Here is a 14,295-nt window from a genome sequence, read left to right as displayed (position 1 = left end):
TGCATTAGTAATAACCTGAGACCTCCTAGATGATACTTTTGAGTACAGGTTGTTGTTATAGAGTTGAAAGGTCAGGAAAGCGTATTTGTTTCTTTCTTTATTTGGGCTTTTGCTTTGCCATCTGTCTGTGATTGTTTTCCCCACCCCTGCAGGGAGTGGAGATGAAAGGATGGAGGAGAGGGAGGAAGGTCGAGGTAGGGAGGGATGGAGGTTGAGGTAGCAGAGGGATGGAGGAGAGGGAGGGAGGTCGAGGTAGGGAGGGATGGAGGTTGAGGTAGCAGAGGGATGGGAGGGATGGAGGAGGAGAGGGATGGAGGAGGAGAGGGAGGGAGGTCGAGGTAGGGAGGGATGGATGGAGGTTGAGGTAGCAGAGGGATGGGAGGGATGGAGGAGGAGAGGGAGGGAGGTTATGTAGGGAGGGATGGAGTTTGAGGTAGCAGAGGGATGGGAGGGATGGAGGAGGAGAGGGAGGGAGGTCGAGGTAGGGAGGGATGGAGTTTGAGGTAGCAGAGGGATGGGAGGGATGGAGGAGGAGAGGGAGGGAGGTCGAGGTAGGGAGGGATGGAGTTTGAGGTAGCAGAGGGATGGGAGGGATGGAGGAGGAGAGGGAGGGAGGTCGAGGTAGGGAGGGATGGAGGTTGAGGTAGCAGAGGGATGGGAGGGATGGAGGAGGAGAGTGAGGGAGGTCAAGGTAGGGAGGGATGGAGGTTGAGGTAGCAGAGGGATGGAGGAGAGGGAGGGAGGTCGAGGTAGGGAGGGATGGATGGCGGTTGAGGTAGCAGAGGGATGGGAGGGATGGAGGAGAGGGAGGAGGTCGAGGTAGGGAGGGATGGAGGTTGAGGTAGCAGAGGGATGGGAGGGATGGAGGAGGAGAGGGAGGGAGGTCGAGGTAGGGAGGGATGGAGTTTGAGGTAGCAGAGGGATGGGAGGGATGGAGGAGGAGAGGGAGGGAGGTCAAGGTAGGGAGGGATGGAGGTTGAGGTAGCAGAGGGATGGGAGGGATGGATGAGGAGAGGGAGGGAGGTCGAGGTAGGGAGGTAGCAGAGGGATGGAGGAGAGGGAGGGAGGTCGAGGTAGGGAGGGATGGAGGTTGAAGTAGTAGATGGAGGGAGGGAGGTGGAGGTAGTGGGGATAGAGGTGGAGGTAGGAGACAGAGGGATGGAGGTGGAGGTAGGACACAGAGGGATGGAGGTAGGAGACAGAGGGATGGAGGTGGAGGTAGGAGACAGAGGGATGGAGGTAGGAGACAGAGGGATGGAGGTGGAGGTAGGAGACAGAGGGATGGAGGTGGAGGTAGGAGACAGAGGGATGGAGGTGGAGGTAGGAGACAGAGGGATGGAGGTAGGAGACAGAGGGATGGAGGTAGGAGACAGAGGGATGGAGGTAGGAGACAGAGGGATGGAGGTGGATGTAGGAGACAGAGGGATGGAGGTGGAGGTAGGAGACAGAGGGATGGAGGTGGAGGTAGGAGACAGAGGGATGGAGGTGGAGGTAGGAGACAGAGGGATGGAGGTGGAGGTAGGATACAGAGGGATGGAGGTAGGAGACAGAGGGATGGAGGTGGAGGTAGGAGACAGAGGGATGGAGGTAGGAGACAGAGGGATGGAGGTAGGAGACAGAGGGATGGAGGTGGATGTAGGAGACAGAGGGATGGAGGTGGAGGTAGGAGACAGAGGGATGGAGGTGGAGGTAGGAGACAGAGGGATGGAGGTGGAGGTAGGAGACAGAGGGATGGAGGTGGAGGTAGGATACAGAGGGATGGAGGTAGGAGACAGAGGGATGGAGGTGGAGGTAGGAGACAGAGGGATGGAGGTAGGAGACAGAGGGATGGAGGTGGAGGTAGGAGACAGAGGGATGGAGGTAGGAGACAGAGGGATGGAGGTGGAGGTAGGAGACAGAGGGATGGAGGTAGGAGACAGAGGGATGGAGGTAGGAGACAGAGGGATGGAGGTGGAGGTAGGAGACAGAGGGATGGAGGTGGAGGTAGGAGACAGAGGGGTGGAGGTAGGAGACAGAGGGATGGAGGTGGAGGTAGGAGACAGAGGGATGGAGGTGGAGGTAGGAGACAGAGGGATGGAGGTGGAGGTAGGAGACAGAGGGATGGAGGTGGAGGTAGGAGACAGAGGGATGGAGGTGGAGGTAGGAGACAGAGGGATGGAGGTGGAGGTAGGAGACAGAGGGATGGAGGTGGATGTAGGAGACAGAGGGATGGAGGTGGAGGTAGGAGACAGAGGGATGGAGGTGGAGGTAGGAGACAGAGGGATGGAGGTGGAGGTAGGAGACAGAGGGATGGAGGTAGGAGACAGAGGGATGGAGGTGGAGGTAGGAGACAGAGGGATGGAGGTAGGAGACAGAGGGAGGAGACAGAGGGATGGAGGTAGGAGACAGAGGGATGGAGGTGGTAGGAGACAGAGGGATGGAGGTGGAGGTAGGAGACAGAGGGATGGAGGTGGAGGTAGGAGACAGAGGGATGGAGGTGGAGGTAGGAGACAGAGGGATGGAGGTAGGAGACAGAGGGATGGAGGTAGGAGACAGAGGGATGGAGGTGGAGGTAGGAGACAGAGGGATGGAGGTGGAGGTAGGAGACAGAGGGATGGAGGTGGAGGTAGGAGACAGGGGGATGGAGGTGGAGGTAGGAGACAGAGGGATGGAGGTGGATGTAGGAGACAGAGGGATGGAGGTGGAGGTAGGAGACAGAGGGATGGAGGTAGGAGACAGAGGGATGGAGGTAGGAGACAGAGGGATGGAGGTGGAGGTAGGAGACAGAGGGATGGAGGTAGGAGACAGAGGGATGGAGGTGGAGGTAGGAGACAGAGGGATGGAGGTAGGAGACAGAGGGATGGAGGTGGAGGTAGGAGACAGAGGGATGGAGGTGGAGGTAGGAGACAGAGGGATGGAGGTGGATGTAGGAGACAGAGGGATGGAGGTGGAGGTAGGAGACAGAGGGATGGAGGTGGAGGTAGGAGACAGAGGGATGGAGGTAGGAGACAGAGGGATGGAGGTGCAGGTAGGAGACAGAGGGATGGAGGTGGAGGTAGGAGACAGAGGGATGGAGGTGGAGGTAGGAGACAGAGGGATGGAGGTAGGAGACAGAGGGATGGAGGTGGAGGTAGGAGACAGAGGGATGGAGGTGGAGGTAGGAGACAGAGGGATGGAGGTGGAGGTAGGAGACAGAGGGATGGAGGTGGAGGTAGGGGGGATGGAGGTGGATGTAGGGGGGATGGAGGTGGAGGTAGGAGACAGAGGGAGGGGAAAGAGGGAGGGGTGGAGGTCGAGAGGGAGGCAGGGATGGAGGTCGAGGAGGTAGGAGAGGGAGGGAGGGAGGGAGGGAGGGGAGTTCAAATGTGCCTGCCCCTGTCCCCTAGGAGAGCAGAGTGGTAAAGAGAGTGGTCGTCCGTGTGTGGTTTGTACAGTGTTACATGCTGCTCTGAGAGAGACAGAGACTCTCTAGCTGTGGAGTTTATTGAGCCCTTGGCAGAGCTGTAGCTGTCTATTACCTCTGACATAGTATTTTTGGTCTGGTCCTTTCTGATAGCTGTGAATCCTCAATGGAGGTAGGAGACAGAGGGATGGAGGTAGGAGACAGAGGGATGGAGGTGGAGGTAGGAGACAGAGGGATGGAGGTAGGAGACAGAGGGATGGAGGTAGGAGACAGAGGGATGGAGGTAGGAGACAGAGGGATGGAGGTGGTAGGAGACAGAGGGATGGAGGTGGAGGTAGGAGACAGAGGGATGGAGGTAGGAGACAGAGGGATGGAGGTGGAGGTAGGAGACAGAGGGATGGAGGTAGGAGACAGAGGGATGGAGGTGGAGGTAGGAGACAGAGGGATGGAGGTGGAGGTAGGAGACAGAGGGATGGAGGTAGGAGACAGAGGGATGGAGGTAGGAGACAGAGGGATGGAGGTAGGAGACAGAGGGATGGAGGTAGGCGACAGAGGGATGGAGGTGGAGGTAGGAGACAGAGGGATGGAGGTAGGAGACAGAGGGATGGAGGTGGAGTTAGGAGACAGAGGGATGGAGATGGAGGTAGGAGACAGAGGGATGGAGGTGGAGGTAGGAGACAGAGGGATGGAGGTGGAGGTAGGAGACAGAGGGATGGAGGTAGGAGACAGAGGGATGGAGGTGGAGGTAGGAGACAGAGGGATGGAGGTAGGAGACAGAGGGATGGAGGTGGAGGTAGGAGACAGAGGGATGGAGGTAGGAGACAGAGGGATGGAGGTGGAGGTAGGAGACAGAGGGATGGAGGTAGGAGACAGAGGGATGGAGGTGGAGGTAGGAGACAGAGGGATGGAGGTAGGAGACAGAGGGATGGAGGTAGGAGACAGAGGGATGGAGGTGGAGGTAGGAGACAGAGGGATGGAGGTGGAGGTAGGAGACAGAGGGATGGAGGTAGGAGACAGAGGGATGGAGGTGGAGGTAGGAGACAGAGGGATGGAGGTGGAGGTAGGAGACAGAGGGATGGAGGTGGAGGTAGGAGACAGAGGGATGGAGGTGGAGGTAGGAGACAGAGGGATGGAGGTAGGAGACAGAGGGATGGAGGTGGAGGTAGGAGACAGAGGGATGGAGGTGGAGGTAGGAGACAGAGGGATGGAGGTGGAGGTAGGAGGCAGAGGGATGGAGGTGGAGGTAGGAGACAGAGGGATGGAGGTGGAGGTAGGAGACAGAGGGATGGAGGTGGAGGTAGGAGACAGAGGGATGGAGGTGGATGTAGGAGACAGAGGGATGGAGGTGGAGGTAGGAGACAGAGGGATGGAGGTAGGAGACAGAGGGATGGAGGTAGGAGACAGAGGGATGGATGGACAGAGGGATGGAGGTAGGAGACAGAGGGATGGAGGTAGGAGACAGAGGGATGGAGGTAGGAGACAGAGGGATGGAGGTAGGAGACAGATGGATGGATAGGAGGAGGGATGGAGGGAGGGAGACAGAGGGATGGAGGTAGGAGACAGAGGGATGGAGGTGGAGGGAGACAGAGGGATGGATGGAGGTAGGAGACAGAGGGATGGAGGTGGAGGTAGGAGACAGAGGGATGGAGGTGGAGGTAGGAGACAGAGGGATGGAGGTAGGAGACAGAGGGATGGAGGTAGAGAGAGAGGGAGAGGGATAGGAGACAGAGGGATGGAGGTAGGAGACAGAGGTGGAGGTAGGGGAGACAGAGGGATGGAGGTGGAGGTAGGAGACAGAGGGATGGAGGTGGAGGTAGGAGACAGAGATGGATGGAGGTAGGAGACAGAGGGATGGAGGTGGAGGTAGGAGACAGAGGGATGGAGGTAGGAGACAGAGGGATGGAGGTGGAGGTAGGAGACAGAGGGGGATGGAGGTGGAGGTAGGAGACAGAGGGATGGGATGGAGGTAGGAGACAGAGAGGGATGGAGGTGGAGGTGGAGGGAGACAGAGGGATGGAGGTAGGAGACAGAGGAGGGATGGAGGTGGAGGTAGGAGGAGGATGGAGGTAGGAGACAGAGGGATGGAGGTAGGAGACAGAGGGATGGAGGTGGAGGTAGGAGACAGAGGGATGGAGGTGGAGGTAGGAGACAGAGGGATGGAGGTGGAGACAGAGGGAGGAGAGGTAGGAGACAGAGGGATGGGATGGAGGATGGAGGTGGGTAGGAGACAGAGGGATGGAGGTGGATGTAGGAGACAGAGGGATGGAGGTGGAGGTAGGAGACAGAGGGATGGATGGAGGAGACAGAGGGATGGAGACAGAGGGATGGAGGTAGGAGACAGAGGGATGGAGGTGGAGGTAGGAGACAGAGGGATGGAGGTAGGAGACAGAGGGATGGAGGTGGAGGTAGGAGACAGAGGGATGGAGGTAGGAGACAGAGGGATGGAGGTGGAGGTAGGAGACAGAGGGATGGAGGTGGAGGTAGGAGACAGAGGGATGGAGGTGGATGTAGGAGACAGAGGGATGGAGGTGGAGGTAGGAGACAGAGGGATGGAGGTGGAGGTAGGAGACAGAGGGATGGAGGTAGGAGACAGAGGGATGGAGGTGGAGGTAGGAGACAGAGGGATGGAGGTGGAGGTAGGAGACAGAGGGATGGAGGTAGGAGACAGAGGGATGGAGGTGGAGGTAGGAGACAGAGGGATGGAGGTGGAGGTAGGAGACAGAGGGATGGAGGTGGAGGTAGGAGACAGAGGGATGGAGGTAGGAGACAGAGGGATGGAGGTGGAGGTAGGAGACAGAGGGATGGAGGTGGAGGTAGGAGACAGAGGGATGGAGGTGGAGGTAGGAGACAGAGGGATGGAGGTGGAGGTAGGGGGATGGAGGTGGATGTAGGGGGATGGAGGTGGAGGTAGGAGACAGAGGGAGGGGAAAGAGGGAGGGGTGGAGGTCGAGAGGGAGGCAGGGATGGAGGTCGAGGAGGTAGGAGAGGGAGGGAGGGAGGGAGGGAGTTCAAATGTGCCTGCCCCTGTCCCCTAGGAGAGCAGAGTGGTAAAGAGAGTGGTCGTCCGTGTGTGGTTTGTACAGTGTTACATGCTGCTCTGAGAGAGACAGAGACTCTCTCTCTAGCTGTGGAGTTTATTGAGCCCTTGGCAGAGCTGTAGCTGTCTATTACCTCTGACATAGTATTTTTGGTCTGGTCCTTTCTGATAGCTGTGAATCCTCAATGGTCTTGGTTAGCTCCTGGTCAGTCATTTATCACTATAGACTCTTTTATCCTAGTCCATCCAACTGAGCCATGGGAATCTGATGGCAGTGTGCTGTGTCAGTGTGGCCCATTATCTCCTGCACCAGGTCCTGGCAGAGTATCCTGGTGCTGGTCCTGGTGTGTAATCGGCTGAGTTCACTCTGTCACCCATGTCTCTGGGTCCATGTCTCTGGGTCCATGTCCATGTCTCTGTGTCCATGTCTCTGTGTCCATGTCTCTGGGTCCATGTCTCTGGGTCCATGTCTCTGGGTCCATGTCTCTGGGTCCATGTCTCTGGGTCCATGTCTCTGTCTCTGGGTCCATGTCCATGTCTCTGTGTCCATGTCTCTGGGTCCATGTCTCTGTCTCTGGGTCCATGTCCATGTCTCTGTGTCCATGTCTCTGTGTCCATGTCTCTGTGTCCATGTCTCTGGGTCCATGTCTCTGTCTCTGGGTCCATGTCCATGTCTCTGTGTCCATGTCTCTGTGTCCATGTCTCTGGGTCCATGTCTCTGGGTCCATGTCTCTGGGTCCATGTCTCTGTCTCTGGGTCCATTACAGAAAACGTTTGACCTCTGTCATTGCCAACAAAGGGTATATAACAAAGTATTGAGATAAACTTTTGTTATTGACCAAATACTGATTTTCCACCATAATGTACAAATAAATAAATAAAAAATCCTACAATGTGATTTTCTGATTTTTTCTCTCATTTTGTCTGTCATAGTTGAAGTGTACCTATGATGAAAATTACAGGCCTCTCTCATCTTTTTAAGCGGGAGAACTTGCACAATTGGTGGCTGACTAAATACTTTTTTGCCCCACTGTATATACACACACACAGACACATAGATTGTCCTCACTGTTGCTGTCGCTAAACTGAACCTGATGATTTAAGTAAAAGAAGAAACCTCATTTAGTCAGGTGGTCCTGTAATATAGTGGATGTGTTATGCAAGATGAGTCACATTATACTATTATTCAACTGTCATTTGTTTAGAAAATGAACACGTTATCTGTCGGGCTGTAAAACAACCAAGTCATTGAAGAAAGATAATCTCTACTCCTCTTCATCCTTTCCTCTCATCCCCCTCTTCTCTCATCCTCCTCATCTTCATCCTCCTCATCTTCATCTTTTCCTCTCATCCCCCTCTTCTCTCATCCTCCATTTTCATCCTCCTCATCTTCGTCTTTTCCTCTCATCCCCCTCTTCTCTCATCCTCCTAATCTTCATCCTCCTAATCTTCATATTTTCCTCTCATCCCCCTCTTCTCTCATCCTCCATCTTCATCCTCCTCATCATCATCCTTTCCTCTCATCCCCCTTTTCTCTCATCCTCCTCATCTTCATCATTTTCTCTCATCTTCCTCTTTCCTTTGCTTTCTCTCGTTTTTAGACTCCTCCTCCTCTAACTACATCAGAGAGCTGGAGATCAAGATGAGGATATTGGAAGACGACAACAGCAAGCTTTTAACTCAGGTGATGGTCACACACACACAAACACACACACACACACACACACACACACACACACACACACACACACAAATTGTATTTTTGAGGTCTGTCCTCAACCCACCCTCTCACAACAACACGCTGTAGTCTCTCCTCAACCCACCCACTCATAACAACACGCTGTAGTCTCTCCTCAACCCACCCTCTCACAACAACACGCTGTAGTCTCTCCCTCTCACAACAACACGCTGTAGTCTCTCCCTCTCACAACAACACGCTGTAGTCTCTCTTCAACCCACCCTCTCATAACAACACGCTGTAGTCTCTCCCTCTCACAACAACACGCTGTAGTCTCTCCTCAACCCACCCTCTCACAACAACACGCTGTAGTCTCTCCCTCTCACAACAACACGCTGTAGTCTCTCCCTCTCACAACAACACGCTGAAGTCTCTCCCTCTCACAACAACACGCTGTAGTCTCTCCCTCTCACAACAACACGCTGTAGTCTCTCCCTCTCACAACAACACGCTGTAGTCTCCCTCTCACAACAACACACTGTAGTCTCTCCCTCTCACAACAACACGCTGTAGTCTCCCTCTCACAACAACACGCTGTAGTCTCTCCCTCTCACAACAACACGCTGTAGTCTCTCCCTCTCACAACAACACGCTGTAGTCTCTCCCTCTCACAACAACACGCTGTAGTCTCCCTTTCACAACAACACGCTGTAGTCTCTCCCTCTCACAACAACACGCTGTAGTCTCTCCCTCTCACAACAACACGCTGTAGTCTCCCTCTCACAACAACACGCTGTAGTCTCTCTTCAACCCACCCTCTCACAACAACACGCTGAAGTCTCTCCCTCTCACAACAACACGCTGAAGTCTCTCCCTCTCACAACAGCACGCTGTAGTCTCTCCCTCTCACAACAACACGCTGTAGTCTCTCTTCAACTCACCCTCTCACAACAACACGCTGTAGTCTCTCCTCAACCCACCCTCTCACAACACGCTGAAGTCTCTCCCTCTCACAACAACACGCTGAAGTCTCTCCCTCTTACAACAACACGCTGTAGTCTCTCCCTCTCACAACAACACGCTGTAGTCTCCCTCTCACAACAACACGCTGTAGTGTCTCCCACTCACAACAACACGCTGTAGTCTCTCCCTCTCACAACAACACGCTGTAGTCTCTCCCTCTCACAACAACACGCTGTAGTCTCTCCCTCTCACAACAACACGCTGTAGTCTCTCCCTCTCACAACAACACCCTGAAGTCTCTCCCTCTCACAACAACACGCTGTAGTCTCTCCCTCTCACAACAACACGCTGTAGTCTCTCCCTCTCACAACACGCTGTAGTCTCTCCCTCTCACAACAACACGCTGTAGTCTTTCCCTCTCACAACAACACGCTGTAGTCTCTCCCACTCACAACAACACGCTGAAGTCTCTCCCTCTCACAACAACACGCTGTAGTCTCTCTTCAACCCACCCTCTCACAACAACACGCTGTAGTCTCTACCTCTCACAACAACACGCTGTAGTCTCTCCTCAACCCACCCTCTCACAACAACACGCTGTAGTCTCTCCTCAACCCACCCTCTCACAACAACACGCTGTAATCTCTACCTCTCACAACAACACGCTGTAGTCTCTCCTCAACCCACCCTCTCACAACAACACGCTGTAGTCTCTACCTCTCACAACAACACACTGTAGTCTCTCCTCAACCCACCCACTCACAACAACACGCTGTAGTCTCTCCCTCTCACAACAACACGCTGTAGTCTCTCCCTCTCACAACAACACGCTGTAGTCTCTCCTCAACCCACCCTCTCACAACAACACGCTGTAGTCTCTCCCTCTCACAACAACACGCTGTAGTCTCTCCCTCTCACAACAACACGCTGTAGTCTCCCTCTCACAACAACACGCTGTAGTCTCCCTCTCACAACAACACGCTGTAGTCTCCCTCTCACAACAACACGCTGTAGTCTCTCCCTCTCACAACAACACGCTGTAGTCTCCCTCTCACAACAACACGCTGTAGTCTCTCCCTCTCACAACAACACGCTGTAGTCTCCCTCTCACAACAACACGCTGTAGTCTCTCCCTCTCACAACAACACGCTGTAGTCTCCCTCTCACAACAACACGCTGTAGTCTCTCCCTCTCACAACAACACGCTGTAGTCTCTCCCTCTCACAACAACACGCTGTAGTCTCCCTCTCACAACAACACGCTGTAGTCTCTACCTCTCACAACAACACGCTGTAGTCTCTCCCTCTCACAACAACACGCTGAAGTCTCTCCTTCTCACAACAACACGCTGTAGTCTCTCCTCAACCCACCCTCTCACAACAACACGCTGAAGTCTCTCCCTCTCACTACAACACGCTGAAGTCTCTCCCACTCACAACAACACGCTGTAGTCTCTCCCTCTCACAACAACACGCTGTAGTCTCTCCCTCTCACAACAACACGCTGTAGTCTCTCCCTCTCACAACAACACGCTGTAGTCTCTCCCACTCACAACAACACGCTGTAGTCTCTCCCTCTCACAACAACACGCTGTAGTCTCTCCCTCTCACAACAACACGCTGTAGTCTCTCCCTCACAACAACACGCTGTAGTCTCTCCCACTAACAACAACACGCTGTAGTCTCTCCCTCTCACAACAACACGCTGTAGTCTCTCCCACTCACAACAACACGCTGTAGTCTCTCCCACTCACAACAACACGCTGTAGTCTCTCCTCAACCCTCCCTCTCACAACAACACGCTGTAGTCTCTCCCTCTCACAACAACACGCTGTAGTCTCTCCCACTCACAACAACACGCTGTAGTCTCTCCCTCTCACAACAACACGCTGTAGTCTCTCCCTCTCACAACAACACGCTGTAGTCTCTCCCTCTCACAACAACACGCTGTAGTCTCTCCCTCTCACAACAACACGCTGAAGTCTCTCCCTCTCACAACAACACGCTGAAGTCTCTCCCTCTCACAACAACACGCTGTAGTCTCTCCCTCTCACAACAACACGCTGTAGTCTCTCCTCAACCCACCCACTCATAACAACACGCTGTAGTCTCTACCTCTCACAACAACACGCTGTAGTCTCTACCTCTCACAACAACACGCTGTAGTCTCTCCCTCTCACAACAACACGCTGTAGTCTCTACCTCTCACAACAACACGCTGTAGTCTCTCCCTCTCACAACAACACGCTGTAGTCTCTCCCTCTCACAACAACACCCTGAAGTCTCTCCCTCTCACAACAACACGCTGTAGTCTCTCCCTTTCACAACAACACGCTGTAGTCTCTCCCACTCACAACAACACGCTGAAGTCTCTCCCTCTCACAACAACACGCTGTAGTCTCTCTTCAACCCACCCTCTCACAACAACACGTTGTAGTCTCTACCTCTCACAACAACACGCTGTAGTCTCTCCTCAACCCACCCTCTCACAACAACACGCTGTAGTCTCTCCTCAACCCACCCTGTCACAACAACACGCTGTAGTCTCTACCTCTCACAACAACACGCTGTAGTCTCTCCTCAACCCACCCTCTCACAACAACACGCTGTAGTCTCTACCTCTCACAACAACACACTGTAGTCTCTCCTCAACCCACCCTCTCACAACAACATGCTGTAGTCTCTACCTCTCACAACAACACGCTGTAGTCTCTCCTCAACCCACCCTCTCACAACAACACGCTGTAGTTTCTCCCTCTCACAACAACACGCTGTAGTCTCTCCCTCTCACAACAACACGCTGTAGTCTCCCTCTCACAACAACACGCTGTAGTCTCCCTCTCACAACAACACGCTGTAGTCTCCCTCTCACAACAACACGCTGTAGTCTCTCCCTCTCACAACAACACGCTGTCGTCTCCCTCTCACAACAACACGCTGTAGTCTCTCCCTCTCACAACAACACGCTGTAGTCTCTCCCTCTCACAACAACACGCTGTAGTCTCTCCCTCTCACAACAACACGCTGTAGTCTCCCTCTCACAACAACACGCTGTAGTCTCTCCCTCTCACAACAACACGCTGTAGTCTCCCTCTCACAACAACACGCTGTAGTCTCTCCCTCTCACAACAACACGCTGTAGTCTCTCCCTCTCACAACAACACGCGGTAGTCTCTCCCTCTCACAACAACACGCTGAAGTCTCTCCTTCTCACAACAACACGCTGTAGTCTCTCCTCAACCCACCCTCTCACAACAACACGCTGAAGTCTCTCCCTCTCACAACAACACGCTGAAGTCTCTCCCTCTCACTACAACACGCTGAAGTCTCTCCCACTCAAAACAACACGCTGTAGTCTCTCCCTCTCACAACAACACGCTGTAGTCTCTCCCTCTCACAACAACACGTTGTAGTCTCTCCCACTCACAACAACACGCTGTAGTCTCTCCCTCTCACAACAACACGCTGTAGTCTCTCCCACTCACAACAACACGCTGTAGTCTCTCCCACTCACAACAACACGCTGTAGTCTCTCCTCAACCCACCCTCTCACAACAACACGCTGTAGTCTCTCCCTCTCACAACAACACGCTGTAGTCTCTCCCACTCACAACAACACGCTGTAGTCTCTCCCTCTCACAACAACACGCTGTAGTCTCTCCCACTCACAACAACATGCTGTAGTCTCTCCCTCTCACAACAACACGCTGTAGTCTCTCCCTCTCACAACAACACGCTGTAGTCTCTCCCTCTCACAACAACACGCTGTAGTCTCTCCCTCTCACAACAACACGCTGTAGTCTCTCCCTCTCGCAACAACACGCTGTAGTCTCTCCCTCTCACAACACGCTGAAGTCTCTCCCACTCACAACAACACGCTGTAGTCTCTCCCTCTCATAACAACACGCTGTAGTCTCTCCCTCTCACAACAACACGCTGTAGTCTCCCTCTCACAACAACACGCTGTAGTCTCTCCCTCTCACAACAACACGCTGAAGTCTCTCCCTCTCACAATAACACGCTGAAGTCTCTCCCACTCACAACAACACGCTGAAGTCTCTCCCTCTCACAACAACATGCTGAAGTCTCTCCCTCTCACAACAACACGCTGAAGTCTCTCCCACTCACAACAACACGCTGAAGTCTCTCCCTCTCACAACAACACGCTGTAGTCTCTCCTCAACCCACCCTCTCACAACAACACGCTGAAGTCTCTCCCTCTCACAACAACACGCTGTAGTCTCTCCTCAACGCACCCTCTCACAACAACACGCTGAAGTCTCTCCCTCTCACAACAACACGCTGTAGTCTCTCCTCAACCCACCCTCTCACAACAACACGCTGAAGTCTCTCCCTCTCACAACAACACGCTGTAGTCTCTCCCTCTCACAACAACACGCTGTAGTCTCTCCCACTCACAACAACACGCTGAAGTCTCTCCCTCTCACAACAACACGCTGTAGTCTCTCCCTCTCACAACAACACGCTGTAGTCTCTCCCTCTCACAACAACACGCTGAAGTCTCTCCCTCTCACAACAACACGCTGAAGTCTCTCCTCTCACAACAACACGCTGAAGTCTCTCCTCTCACAACAACACGCTGTAGTCTCTCCCTCTCACAACAACACGCTGTAGTCTCTCCCTCTCACAACAACACGCTGAAGTCTCCCTCTCACAACAACACGCTGAAGTCTCTCCCTCTCACAACAACACGCTGTAGTCTCTCCCTCTCACAACAACACGCTGTAGTCTCTCCCTCTCACAACAACACGCTGTAGTCTCTCCCTCTCACAACAACACGCTGAAGTCTCTCCCTCTCACAACAACACGCTGAAGTCTCTCCCTCTCACAACAACACGCTGAAGTCTCTCCCTCTCACAACAACACGCTGAAGTCTCTCCCTCTCACAACAACACGCTGAAGTCTCTCCCTCTCACAACAACACGCTGTAGTCTCTCCTCAACCCACCCTCTCACAACAACACGCTGAAGTCTCTCCCTCTCACAACAACACGCTGAAGTCTCCCTCTCACAACAACACGCTGAAGTCTCTCCCTCTCACAACAACACGCTGAAGTCTCTCCCTCTCACAACAACACGCTGAAGTCTCTCCCTCTCACAACAACACGCTGTAGTCTCTCCCTCTCACAACAACACGCTGTAGTCTCTCCCTCTCACAACAACACGCTGAAGTCTCTCCCACTCACAACAACACGCTGAAGTCTCTCCCTCTCACA

General features: G+C 53.8%; 1 protein-coding gene across 1 annotated transcript in view; it reads left to right on the top strand.

The window, feature by feature from the left end:
* LOC115123760 (coiled-coil domain-containing protein 85C-A-like) overlaps positions 1-14,295 on the top strand; it is a 162,367-nt gene that overhangs the window by 109,777 nt on the left and 38,295 nt on the right. Inside the window, exon 2 of the mRNA XM_065026200.1 lies at positions 8,021-8,103. Within this exon, the coding sequence (XP_064882272.1) occupies positions 8,021-8,103 (83 nt within the window). The remainder of the gene's footprint in view (positions 1-8,020; positions 8,104-14,295) is intronic.

Source organism: Oncorhynchus nerka, linkage group LG13 (assembly GCF_034236695.1).
Source record: "Oncorhynchus nerka isolate Pitt River linkage group LG13, Oner_Uvic_2.0, whole genome shotgun sequence".
Classification (NCBI taxonomy): domain Eukaryota; kingdom Metazoa; phylum Chordata; class Actinopteri; order Salmoniformes; family Salmonidae; genus Oncorhynchus; species Oncorhynchus nerka.
Note: the sequence above shows the minus strand (reverse complement) of the source record. Positions and strands in the feature narration are given on the sequence as shown.